Genomic DNA, 13437 nt, shown 5'->3' on the forward strand with positions numbered 1-13437 from the left:
TTTGCTTATTTACTTTACCGTTGCTGCTGTTACAATTGCTACAAAACTACTACTTTTACTTTTGCCACTGTTACCGTTACTTCCATACTACTTTGCTACTAAATACTTTGCTGCAGATACTAAGTTATCCAGGTGTGGTTGAATTGACAACTCAACTGCTAATACTTGAGAATATTCTTTGGCTCCCCTTGTGTCGAATCAATAAATTTGGGTTGAATACTCTACCCTCGAAAACTATTGCGATCCCCTATACTTGTGGGTTATCACGGCCTGCGCGTCCACCTGGCCGCGGCGCGCGTGGGATGACGAAGCTGCTGGAGTCAGTGACGGAGTAGCAGTGCGGCCATCACGGTGCACCGACGGGTGTAGTGATGAAGCTTGCTGCTCGTGGCCGGCAGGGCCCGTGGCGGCGTTGGCCACCGGAGAAGGAGCATGGCGGGTGCAGCCGTCACCCGCCGGAGCCGTCTGAGTGAGGCGGGCGGTCACCGCGGCCTAACGCTTGGCGCGAGCCCTTCGTGCACCGACCATGGAGATGTCGGAGCAGAGACGGATTGAACAACGGAAGATAGGATCTGACGCACCCCTACCTGTGCGCCAAATGTCGGATTTCGGGATCCGGCAACCCGTGAGAGGTTCAAACACTAGGGTGCGTGCGGAGATCTCAACCCGCCCAGCCTGCCTACTTGTGATCCTCCCTAGCCTAGCGTGTAGAGCTCATAGAGACGCAAAGACACATAGATTTATATTGGTTCGGGCCACCGTTGTGGTGTAATACCCTACTCCAGTGTGGTGTGGTGGATTGCCTCGAGGGGCTATGGATGAACTAGTACAAAGGATGAACAAGCCTCAGGAGGTGAGGTGTTCTTGAGCTGGTGTGGTGCTCGGGGTGGAATGGATCCCCCCCCCCACTGTGGTGGCTAAGTCCTATATATAGTCGCCTTGGTCCTCTTCCCAAATATGAGCGGGAAGGGACTCCGCAACGACGGGATTTGAAAGGGGACAAGTAGTACAATCTATCCTGACAAAAGTAGTCTTCGCCTGCGAAAAGCCTCTGGTCGTAACGCAGCGGTGGGCTCGGTGATAAACTCCGTCTTGTTGTCCTGGTGGTCTTGGTCTTGTTGCACCAGAATGGAAACTTTTGGCTGATTCCTTGGGACTCCGCGCCTGTGGCTTGCCTCCCTTGCACCAAAGAGGAAACCTGCGCTCTGCACCCGCCTGGCGCCTGCCTGGCCTTGGTCGTCATGGCTCACGTCAGCTAAGCCTCATGAGGTAGCTGCATAGATCTCTCCGCCCCTCAGGAGCCCTTCTGAGGAGGCCAACTCCTTTGGGTGTCTTGGCATTGTCCGCCTCGCGACGCTTGGCCCCTCGTGAGGGTCTTGCTGCGTTGGTGTTGAAGCTGGGCCGTACCAGGCCATCGACGAGGCCAGGCCGCAGGCAGGACTGGATACCCCCAAGTCCAGGACGCCGACAACATGATCCTCGATAAGCGACCCAAATCCACCTCCTTTAAACCAGCAGACGAAATAGTCAAATTCTAAGTCCACCCAACGGACTCCACTGAGACATCATCCATCGGGGCAGAACTGGACCCCACGGTTGACGCTGCACTGCGGGCGTTCCTATGCGAAAACTGGGACATATTCGCCTGGCACCCTTCTGATATGCCAGGGATCCCACGTAGGCTGGCCAAACATAGCCTAAGCATACTGAAGGGATACAAGCCGGTCAAGCAAACATTGCGACGCTTTTCCAAATCCAAACAACAAGCCATGGGGGAGGAGCTAGCCAAGTTACTCGAGGCCGGATTCATCAGAGAGATAAAACACCTGGACTGGCTAGCAAAACTGGTGATGGTACCAAAGAAGGATAAATCCTGGCGCCTATGTGTCGATTTCAAAGACCTCAACAAGGCCTGCCCTAAGGATCCCTTCCCCCCTGCATTGATCAGATTATCGACGCTACCGCAGGACACGACTCATTATGTTTCCTTGACGCATATTCCAGATCCTATCAAATCAAGATGAAGGAGTCCGATCAAGCCGCAACGACATTTATCACCCCATCCGGGCCTTTCTGCTTCAACACTATGCCTTTCGGGCTCAAAAACGCCGGTGCCACCTATCAACGCATGATTCAAACATGCCTGGAGAAACAAATCGCCAAGACAGTTGAAGCATACGTGGATGACGTAGTCATCAAAACCAGGCATGTGGAGTCATTAATAGACGATCTGCGTCTCACATTCAACAACCTCTGAACATACTACATCAAGCTTAATCCGGAAAAGTGTGTTTTCGGTGTTTCCGCTGGAAAACTGCTGGGCTTCATCATTTCCAATAGGGGAATTCAGGCGTACCCAGCTAAAATCCGAGCTTTGTCACAGTTGCCTATGCCAACAGACCTCAAGCAAGTCTAAAAACTATCCGGCTGTGTGGTAGCTTTAAGCCACTTTATCTCCAGACTAGGAGAAAAGGCGTTGCCACTCTATCGCCTTCTGCGACGCACCAATCATTTTGACTGGACGGACACGGCAATGACCGGACTAGAAGAAATAAAGGCTCTTCTAGCAAGCAACCCAATCCTGGCCGCGCAGGGAACCCATGTTATTATACATATCGGCCACACACCAAGTCGTAAGCGCGGTGCTCGTCGTTGAACGAGAGGAGGACGGACACAAATTCCCGCTTCAAAAGCCGGTATACTACGTATCCACCGTCCTCACACCATGCAAATCCTGGTACGCTCATTACCAAAAAATAACATACGTGGTCTTCATGAAATCCCGGAATCTACGACACTACTTTCAAGAGTGCTCAATAACGGTGGCCTCCGAAGTAGCACTCATTGACATAATAAATAACCACGACGCCACGGACCGGATTGCCAAGTGGGCCATTGAGCTCCTCCCATTCGACATAACATACAAACCGCGGCGGGCCATTAAATCTCAAGTACTGGCCGACTTTGTCGCCGAATGGACCGAGGCCGAACTCCCTAAGGAGTATGGCACATATTCCAACTGGGTCATGCATTTCGACAGCTCCAAAATGCTGGCAGGCCTAGGGGCAGGCATTGTCCTAACATCCCCCATGGGAGATACAGTTCAGTACGTCCTCCAAATATTATTCACAGACTCCAATGATGACCCACAAGTGTAGTGGATCTATCGTAGTCCTTTCGATAAGTAAGAGTGTCGATTCCAACAAGGAGCAGAAGGAAATGACAAGCGGTTTTCAGTAAGGTTTTCTCTGCAAGCACTGAAATTGTAGGTAACATATAGTTTTGTGATAAGATAAATTGTAACGAGTAATAAGCAATGAAAGTAAATAAAGTGCAGCAAGGTGGCCCAATCCTTTTTATAGCAAAGGACAAGCCTGGACAATTTCTTATAATGATAAAAGCGCTCCCGAGGACACATGGGAATTATCGTCAAGCTAGTTTCATCACGCTCATATGATTCACGTTCGGTACTTTGATAATTTGATATGTGGGTGGACCGGTGCTTGGGTACTGCCCTTACTTGGACAAGCATCCCACTTATGATTAACCCCTATTGCAAGCATTCACAACTACAAAAGAAGTTTTAAGGTAAACCTAACCACAACATTAAACATATGGATCCAAATCAGCCCCTTACGGAGCAACGCATAAACTAGGGTTTAAGCTTCTGTCACTCTAGCAACCCATCATCTACTTATTACCTCCCAATGCCTTCCTCTAGGCCCAAATAACGGTGAAGTGTCATGTAGTCGACATTCACATAACACCACTAGAGGAGAGACAACATACATCTCATCAAAATATCGAACGAATACCAAATTCACAAGACTACTAATAACAAGACTTCACCCATGTCCTCAGGAACAAATGTAACTACTCATAAAGCATATTCATGTTCATAATCAGAGGAGTAATAATATGCATTAAGGATCTGAACATATGATTTTCCACCAAGTAAACCAATTAGCATCAACTACAAGGAGTAATCAACACTACTAGCAACCCACAGGTACCAATTTGTGGTTTTGGATACAAGATTGGATACAAGAGATGAACTAGGGTTTGAGAGGAGATGGTGTTGGTGAAGATGTTGATGGAGATTGACCCCCTCCCGATGTGAGGATCGTTGGAGGGATGTTGATGGAGAACAGCTCTGCCGAAGCTCTAAATTGGTCCAAGGTTCCGCCTCATGGCGGCGGAGTTTCGTCCCATGAGCTTCCTTATGATTTTTTCCAGGGTAAAAGCCTTCATATAGCAGAAGATGGGTACCGGAGGGCCACCAGGGGGCCCATGAGACAGGGGGCGCGCCCAGTAGGGGTGGGCGCGCCCCCACCCTCCTGGCCAGGGTGTGGGCCCCCTCTTGTGCTTTCTTCGCTCAATAATTCTTATTAAATCGAAAAATAACTTTCATGGAGTTGCGGGACTTTTGTTGCTGTGCAGAATAGGTTTCCAATATTTGCTCCTTTTCCAGCCAGAATCCCAGCTGCCGTCATTCCCCCTCTTCATAGTAAAGCTTGTAAAATAAGAGAGAATAGCCATAAGTATTGTGATATAACGTGTAATAACATCCCATAATGCAATAAATATTGATATAAATCATGATGCAAAATGGACGTATCAACTCCCCCAAGCTTAGACCTCGCTTCTCCTCAAGCGGAAGCCGAAACCGAAAAATATGTCCACATGTTTAGAGATAGAGGTGTCGATAAAAATAAAATACGGATGGGCATCATGATCATTCTTATAACAGCAACATAAATAGATCTTATCATATGATTTCTTATGCTCAAGTAAAAATCTTTTCACAATGTCAAGTATGGAACATAAACTTCATTGGGAACTAACAAACTATAATCTCAGTCATTGAAGCAATTGCAATTTATCATAACGTCAGAAAGAGTCAAGAATAGAGCTTTTTAGCAAGTCAACATACTCAACTATTATATAGTCTTCTACAATTGCTAACACTCACGCAATACTTATGGTTATGAAGTTTTAATCGGACACTAAAAAAGATAGGGGCTTATAATGTTGCCTCCCAATGTTTTACCTCAAGGGTAATGTCAACAATAATAGTTCATGCTAACGAACATCCAATTGGATATATGTATCAGGATCTTTCCAACACAAGGTGCTTGCCAGAGGATAAAATGAAAAAGGGAAAGGTGAAGATCACCTTGGCTCTTGCATAAAGTAAAAGACATAAAGTAGAAGATAGGCCCTTCGTAGAGGGAAGCAGAGGTTGTCATGCGCTTTTAGGGTTGGATACACAAAATCTTAATACCAAATAACGTCACTTTATATTGCCACTTGTATATGGACCTTTATTATGAAGTACGTCGCTTTTATTGCTTCCATAACAAGATCGTATAAAGCTTATTTTCTCCGCACTAATAAGTCATGCATATTTAGAGAGCAATTTTTATTGCCTGCAGCGATGACAACTTACTTGAAGGATCTTACTCAATCCATAGGTAGATATGGTGGACTCTCATGGCAAAACTGGGTTTAAGGATATTTGGAAGCACATGTAGTATCTCTACTTGGTGCTAGGAATTTTTGGCTAGCATGAGGGGGAAAGGCAAGCTCAACATGTTAAGAAGATCCATGACAATATACTTTAACTGAGATGCGAGAAAACATAAACCATTATGTTGTCTTCCTTGTCCAACGTCAACTCTTTAGCATGTCATACTTTAATGAGTGCTCACAATCATAAAAGATGTCCAAGATAGTGTATTTATATGTGAAAACCTCTCTTTCCTTATTACTTCCTATTAATTGCAACGATGACCAAAACTACGTTTGTCAACTCTCAACAACTTTTATGCCTCATACTTTCTCTGTGTGAAGTCATTACTATCCACAAGATTAATATGAACTCTTTTATTCTTTTTATTTTTTGTCAAGATCATAGCAAAATAGCAAAGCCCTTGACTCAACACTAATTTAAACATAAAAGAACGCTAGCCAACTCTGCCTCACAGAGCTCCCCCGATTTGGTGCTTTCGCTACCGTTGGATCGCGGTAAAATTCCCACCTGGCTCTTCTCGGCCGTTAGATATTCACCATATGTTTCACCTTATTATTTCTTTCACGTGAGTATGACCGGTGGGCCAATTTGTTGGTGGGGTCGTATTGTGTTGGCTGGGTGTGGAGTGGGCGGGTGTGATTGGTTTCTCCTCGCGCAGAGCCCATTGGGCAACCGTGCGAACCCTAGCCCCAATCCACAGTCCCCACGCCCCTCACTCCTCCCTCCCTCGTCCGCCGCCGCGCTCCCTCCCTCCTCCCTCCTCTTCCTCCTCCTCCCTCGTCTCCACGGCCTCTGCCCTAGGAGCCCCACTGCCGACTGCTACTCCACCACCACGCCCCTTCCTCCTCCTCGCCTTCCCATCGCTCGTGCACAGGTCGCCGCTGTGGCAGATCAGGGACAGTGCTGGGTCGTCAAGATGGGGTGGTTACAAAGGCTTCCCAGCCCAACGGCGCCGTCATGGGAGGAGGCTCACCATCGAAGAGTAGCCGCAGGTGCACAACATCCAAAGAGGTGCAGCCGGGAAGAGGTGAGGATAAGTCGCTTGATTGACAAGAGCAGAGCAGCGGATTGGATCGAGGGGGCCTGCATGTCCACGCCGCCTAGAGTCACCCTGACTGCCGTCTCAAGCCGCAACCGCGAGTCAACTGCACCGCTGCCGCCAGGAATCCCGTCCCCAGCAAGGTTACTTCCTCTGAATCCCTTCTCTACCTGATCCTCCTGCCCTGCTTATTACATGTGTGATGTGTGCGTGCTTCCTGCCCTGCCCTGCTTATTACAAATGGGTGAAAAACCACATCAACCCAGCTATAAGAATGCAATCTTATGATTCATGCTCACCTATGGTTGGTTGCTATATTGTACATTCTTTTGACGATACTATATTGTACATATAATAACCTGACTTCTTCCATGAGAGAGCACTACTTAGAGGTTTAACTGAGTGAGATTGGGTTTAGGGACAAGAAGAGGAACCATGGGCGGGTGCTCTTGCGACTCTCGGCTGGTTCCAAGATTGTGCTTGATCGATTTATCTGTCTGTGCAGGGATGGCAAGGCAGCTTGAAGGTGGTCACGGCCATCTCGCAGAGATGGTGCAAGCTGTCAAGAATCACGGTGCTGGGGCACTGCACTTCACCGCCGGGTGCAAGATGGTGGAAGTGTGCGAGTACCTGTTGAGGATTTCCAGGTGGACGTGGATGTCGTTGACCAAGCAGGGGTGTCTCTGCAAATTAATGTTGGTGTTTTTTGCTCTTTTCAGATTTTAAGCTTGGTGTATAAACATACATGTCATTCACTGTATGTAACTTTCAGTGCAAGATTAAAATAGGGGATACATCATTATGGAAGGTATATGATTGAATAGCAAATTGGATGGATTTACTGTCATATCATTTATTTGTGACTGCATGATCTGAATTGCGCATCTCTGAAAATATGTTAGGCTCTTGCCCTTGGAAGATTAGACTGCCCACTATACACATGCTTCAACTGAAAAACTGATTTTTTTAGAACAGCAGCCAATGGTATCAGCAGAACCACCCATCCATGGCACAACAGAACAGTAGCACAAGCAGCAGCACAACACCAGTAGCTCAAGCGGGAGCAGCTAGCACACGCACGAGAGTGGAAGGGGAGCTCATCGAGGCGGCTTCCGGTGATGAGGCAGATCCAGGTCGGCGGCCGGCCGGCTTTTGAGAGGAGGGAGAGGCGGGTCGTTGTCGAGGAGCGCGGCATCGAGAGGAAGAGAGAGTGCATCGGCGTCCTGCCTGAATGATCGTGCTTACCACCAAATTTTCAATGACCTTCATTAGTCAATTTCTTCACAGAATGGCGTACTATACGTTTTCTTGTGTTTAATCGGCATGCTCGCATTAGTGGACTCACTATAAACACGTCCGCGGGCATGGCGTATGGGGTGGCGGCCAGGACTTTGGCCATCGGCACGAACTCGATGTTTTGTGGTCTGATTTCAGCTTGATTTTGTTTTGTTTCACTTGCTATCTGCAGCCTCTTAGACTCTAGGTAGAAAGTGTTTAAAAGAGTTGACTTGTTAGTTTCCTAAAAATTTCTTCCATGAAATAATATGATTACGATCTTTAGGGTTGTTTTGCTGTCCCAAAGGCACACGGGAGTCTGCGGGAAAAAAACTGGCGACGTTTTCTCTTGGATATTCAGAAAATGGAGACACTCGGCGATCTGGCTCTGCTGCAGGTATGCCTTTTGTGCCCCTCTATTTACTTACTATGAGCATGGTTTAGTTTAGAGAGAACTACAGTGCTTTGAGGCTACTGTATGTGTTGTGTTCCCTATTGTTCATGGAAGTTGTTTTTTTGGGCATTATTCTACAAGGACCGTGTGTAACTACTTAGAAGCATGAAATAGCTATGTAGCCATCTGCCCAGCCAAGTACAAGGTAAAGTTCCTTCCTGTAATAGTAGCCTTACCTATTAAGGTAATGGCTTTCATTCTTCGGGATATAGGTGTTTCATGGTATGGTACAAAGTACTGATTGTGCAGGATGGTTGCAACATCTGAGCAAATAGTTGGTTTGAACATTTTGTAGTTGTGATTTGCACTAGGAGTTGCTGGCCTTTTTCGTATCAGCTTCGTCGTCGCCATACTTTTTTGGTAGATATTTAAACATAGCTCAGTACGTATCACACTCGCAAAGGGAGAGACAAAGCATAGTTAGAGTCGCACAAGCTACTTGCTTCTTTCCTGAACAATTAGATTCTGATATTAATGCAATGCCGATTCCTACTTTCAGGTTTATTAGTTGGTTTTTTATATTGGCTTTAGGACGGCCAGTGTATTTTGGTTAATATATAATGTGCTGCCATTTGTTAACTTAAATATATTTTCATGCATTTTCTTTCGAAATCTTGCAAAACCATAACAAAAATTTCAGGAGTTATGAACAATTAGAAATACATTATACTGAAGGTTGAGTAAAATATGTCTTTTGGATTGAGCAAATATATAGCTGCAGAAATTTTGCAAATCAACACATAACAAGAATCTAAGGCTCTCTAGACTCCTTTTCCTTGCTAAATATGCACGCTTTCCATGGATTTTTTTTCAATATATTTAGCTTACCTAAAGAGTTGGTTTGCCCAGATGCATCATTTACTTATACACTGATGATATTGCTGTAGCTAAACAAATGGGTGAAAAACCACATCAACCCAGCTATAAGAATGCAATCTTATGATTCATGCTCACCTATGGTTGGTTGCTATATTGTACATTCTTTTGACGATACTATATTGTACATATAATAACCTGACTTCTTCCATGAGAGAGCACTACTTAGAGGTTTAACTGAGTGAGATTGGGTTTAGGGACAAGAAGAGGAACCATGGGCGGGTGCTCTTGCGACTCTTGGCTGGTTCCAAGATTGTGCTTGATCGGTTTATCTGTCTGTGCAGGGATGGCAAGGCAGCTTGAAGGTGGTCACGACCATCTCGCAGAGATGGTGCAAGCTGCCAAGAATCAGGGTGCTAGGGCACTGCACTTCACCGCCGGGTGCAAGATGGTGGAAGTGTGTGAGTACCTGTTGAGGATTTCCAGGTGGACGTGGATGTCGTTGACCAAGCAGGTGTGTCTCTGCAAATTAATGTTGGTGTTTTTTGCTCTTTTCAGATTTTAAGCTTGGTGTATAAACATACATGTCACTCACTGTATGTAACTTTCAGTGCAAGATTAAAATAGGGGATACATCATTATGGAAGGTATATGATTGAATAGCAAATTGGATGGATTTACTGTCATATCATTTATTTGTGACTGCATGATCTGAATTGCGCATCTCTGAAAATATGTTAGGCTCTTGCCCTTGGAAGATTAGACTGATGTGGTGTTGATTTGTAAATAAATGGCATGCTTACCATTTTGATTTAGGTGTGTAGGCAGAAGCGAAAAAAGATCATAATCTCAGGTTTAGGCATGCACATGGCCACTGATCACAAATAAATAGGAACAAATGCAGTATTGTGATTTTGAGCAAGAGAAATAGAAGTACAGTTTATTGTTCATATTTTAAGCCACACTTGAACCTTGTCCTAATAACTAGGACTGTTGTGATGTTGCCCTATTATAAGTGCCTTGCTTAAACGTTTGGTTAAGTCGAGTGTATAGCGAAGAGAAGGCTAGCTGAACCATGCTAAATATGGAAAGAGGCGGGAGCTATACACATGATCAGTTGTTCATCATTTCAAAAAGGAGGACAGACCCAGTGCATAGAAGCTCCCACACAAGGTGGGGTCTGGGGAGGGATTATAGGAACCTAGTCTTACCCCTGCAAAGTGCAATGCAGAGAGGCTGGTTCGAACCCAGGACCTCTTGGCACAAGTGGGGAGGACTTCACCACTGCGCCAGGCCTGCCCTAAGTTGTTCATCATTTCAAGTTTGACTTATTATTAGTTTATTACCTGCTTCTATGCGGTGAACAAATGAGTAAGCAGTTTTAGTTGATACATTGCCCTGACATCCAATTCAAACTATATTTTCTGCCTAAACTGTTGCATACCTATGAGATCATGGGATAACTCAGACACGAGCCGGTGTCCAGTGCGCAGTTGGGTGCATTATTTGGTGACATCCAGTGCTAACTGATTAATGCCGAGTAATCAAATATATTCCATGAAGTGCTTCTTGGTATTTTACAACCGTTTGCTCTGAATTCTGGTCTTCATGCCTTCAGACAATTTTCAGGTTGCTTTTCCATGATTTCAAATAACTTATACTGCGCTAGGGGCGTATCTAGATCTAGCACAGAAGAGATGTGTTTCTTGAAGACCCGAAAAATGATAATACTAACAGGATTGTTTTTAATAATGCCAGTACTGCTCCATAAAATAAACATAGAACTATAAAGCTCATGTTCACTCCTTCCAAAAAATTCGTAACAGCTAATTCTGCTGTAGTTGTAGATGTACATCCTTTATTCTCGCAACAGTTAATTCTAAGGCCATTCATATCGTTGCAGATTTTGCCTATTCTCTAAGATGGATGATGATGAGCGGTGCAACCGAAAATTCAGAGCTGGGCTTTACACACTTCAGTGGGTAAGTGAAGTTCCAGTTTTTCTTTTGTACCCTATTACTGCTTGGTTGTACAGAGAGCAGTGAGTTTATATTAGCTAAATGTTAGACTGGAATGCAGGAGTAGCATGACAACACCAAGGTAGAGACCTGAAGAGAAGAAGGGAATGGACCAAGGAAACTAGAACCGTGTTGTCATGATGTGGGTCGTGTCGTCTTCGTCCATCTCCATGGAGGCATATATACATAGGTTAGTCATAGGAAAGGAGACCGTCTCCATGGAACTCTGACTGATGTGTAATGTCCTCATAGGACTGGACCGTTTACAGAGGGAGTACTTGAAAATAGATTCTTTATATATTGTTTGGTTCCATCAGCCGCATAACCTAAATTAGCAATTTGGTATCTAAACAGTGTAGTGTAACCATTGTGCTTGCTGCAGTCTTACTTTAGTGTTGAAATGTTTTTGTTGGCTTGTTCTGTACTACGAAATAGTTTTGTTTTCCTAGCCATTGTTTTCTAAATCCTATCATCATATTACCTGATATGGCCTTTGAAGTTTCTGTTTATAACGAGCTTTGCACCGGTCAACTTGAGTATGGTATGGTTTATTCTTTTCTGTTGCGGCTATTCGAGAGAAATTTAGAGCTCCACAACCTTCTAAAGACTTAGCAGAGATGAAACAATCAATCAGTTGAGATGCATCACATGATCTTTTCTTTTGACATTTATGGGTATTGAACCCATAGATCAGCTTATCAATGGAACTGTTATCGGGTTGAGAAGGTGTCACAAAAACTAAAGAGCAGTTTTAACATGGTCCCTGATTAACTCTTACCTTCTTACCTATTATGTGAATGGGGTAAGAGGGACCTTGTTAAAATTAGCGAAAACTCAAAAATAGGGCGATTAGCTAAGGAAAGAAGCTAAGAAGCATCAGGAAGGACTTTTAGGATGGTACCGTGGTAAAATGCATCCTAGGATATGTACTTTAAGAATTATGTTGTGTTCTTCTCCTTTTTTGTTTACCTTAGCCACATAGGTTAGCCTCAATTTATTATTATCCTTCTGTTTATAGTAGATGCTTCCATCAGAACTGGTATCCACAGGGTCAGTTCGAGATCCCCTCATGCTCAACCATCGCACTGACCTACGACACCATCGATTCTCAATGAAAACAATGTCAGCTTATAAATAACCATTGGAATAACTGCAGAAATTTACTTCCATATGAGTGCATCCCTAAATAGAAAGGATCGCATCACAAGATCTATAATGCCTAGAAAATGAGACAAAAGGGGTGGGAATCGCCACAAAAAAGAGGGGAGATGCAAGATCGAGATAAATGGAAAGTAAATCCATGCATGCAGACAAATCCGAAATCAAAAGAGCTAAGAAATGGCACCGGTCGGCTGATGAGGAAACGAAAGGAAGGGGATAGATAGTCTCCGCTGGATCCGCCCCTGCTGTTTCATATTCAGCTCCTCATGGGCCACATGCATTGCTCTACGTGGGCTGGGCTAAATAACATATGGGCTATCCTAATACCTCCTGATCCCTATATCTCCGTATATGCACAACAAAGACATGTTTTTTTCTTAGGTTTCTTATCTTTTTCCCTCTTTTTTTGCAGGAAAAAGATGCACGGCCAGGTTTCTCATCATGATAACCTTGTTTCAAACTTGCTAAGAAAATACAACCATGCCAACTTTACTCTCTCATCATAGTGGCCATATTTTCAAACTGAACATATTCATATTATGCAAAGTTTCCCCTTTCCCAGACTATCATTTAACAACATAATAAACATGTTTAAAAAATAGCATGATTTAGTTGAAGGTTCTTGCAGCATGAAACTATTTTCATCGACATCATGTCTTCAGCAGGTCTCTGCGCCACTTGGCGCAACGGGGCAACTAGTCTTTATTATAGATAACTCATGGACTCGATTACATAAAGAGATCCCAAAGCAAAACTCAAAACTAATTGATATCAAAACTTCAATCTACTAGATCAAGATACTACTAAAAGGGATCGAACTAAGTAAAGCGGTAAAGATAGGAGTGTGATGGTGATACGATACCGGGGCACCTCCCCCAAGCTTGGCAGTTGCCAAGGGGAGTGCCCATACCCATGTAATTATGTTCTCGAAGGTGATGGAGGTGGTGATGATGATGGTGGATAGTCGCACATCGAGCGTAAAAGCTCCTCCAACTTGCGGATAATCCCTTGAGTCCGACGATATGATCCTTCAACAAAATATTCTCCTGTGTGAGATACTTATTCTGTATGCGAGCTAACTCAATCATCTTGAAAGCTTCAATCTCAGTTGGAGTAAAGAGGTTAGGTAAGGGTTGAGGGA

The 13437-nt window shown here is 44.5% G+C and overlaps 1 protein-coding gene and 1 long non-coding RNA gene across 3 annotated transcripts; both read left to right on the top strand.

Moving 5' to 3' along the window:
- Positions 1 to 6104: 6104 nt before the first annotated feature.
- On the top strand, positions 6105 to 7247 carry LOC119279646 (wiskott-Aldrich syndrome protein homolog 1-like). The gene is made up of 2 exons (XM_037560824.1): positions 6105 to 6715; positions 7078 to 7247. The coding sequence occupies exons 1-2, from the start codon at positions 6105 to 6107 to the stop codon at positions 7094 to 7096; spliced, it is 630 nt and encodes a 209-aa protein (XP_037416721.1). The 3' UTR covers positions 7097 to 7247.
- An 889-nt stretch (positions 7248 to 8136) lies between these two features.
- LOC119277030 lies at positions 8137 to 11480 on the top strand. Of its 2 annotated transcripts, XR_005136905.1 has the most exons (5): positions 8137 to 8244; positions 8383 to 8446; positions 9462 to 9631; positions 11021 to 11099; positions 11197 to 11480. It is a non-coding gene; the product is annotated as an uncharacterized LOC119277030 (long non-coding RNA). The 2 variants fall into 2 exon arrangements; XR_005136904.1 differs by lacking the exon at positions 8383 to 8446.
- The last annotated feature ends 1957 nt before the right edge of the window (positions 11481 to 13437 follow it).

This window comes from Triticum dicoccoides, chromosome 3B (genome assembly GCF_002162155.2).
Source record: "Triticum dicoccoides isolate Atlit2015 ecotype Zavitan chromosome 3B, WEW_v2.0, whole genome shotgun sequence".
Lineage (NCBI taxonomy): Eukaryota > Viridiplantae > Streptophyta > Magnoliopsida > Poales > Poaceae > Triticum > Triticum dicoccoides.

Excerpts from the sequence above, each read along its gene's own strand:
- LOC119279646 (XM_037560824.1), top strand. The coding sequence starts at position 6,105 with ATGACCGGTGGGCCAATTTGTTGGTGGGGTCGTATTGTGTTGGCTGGG.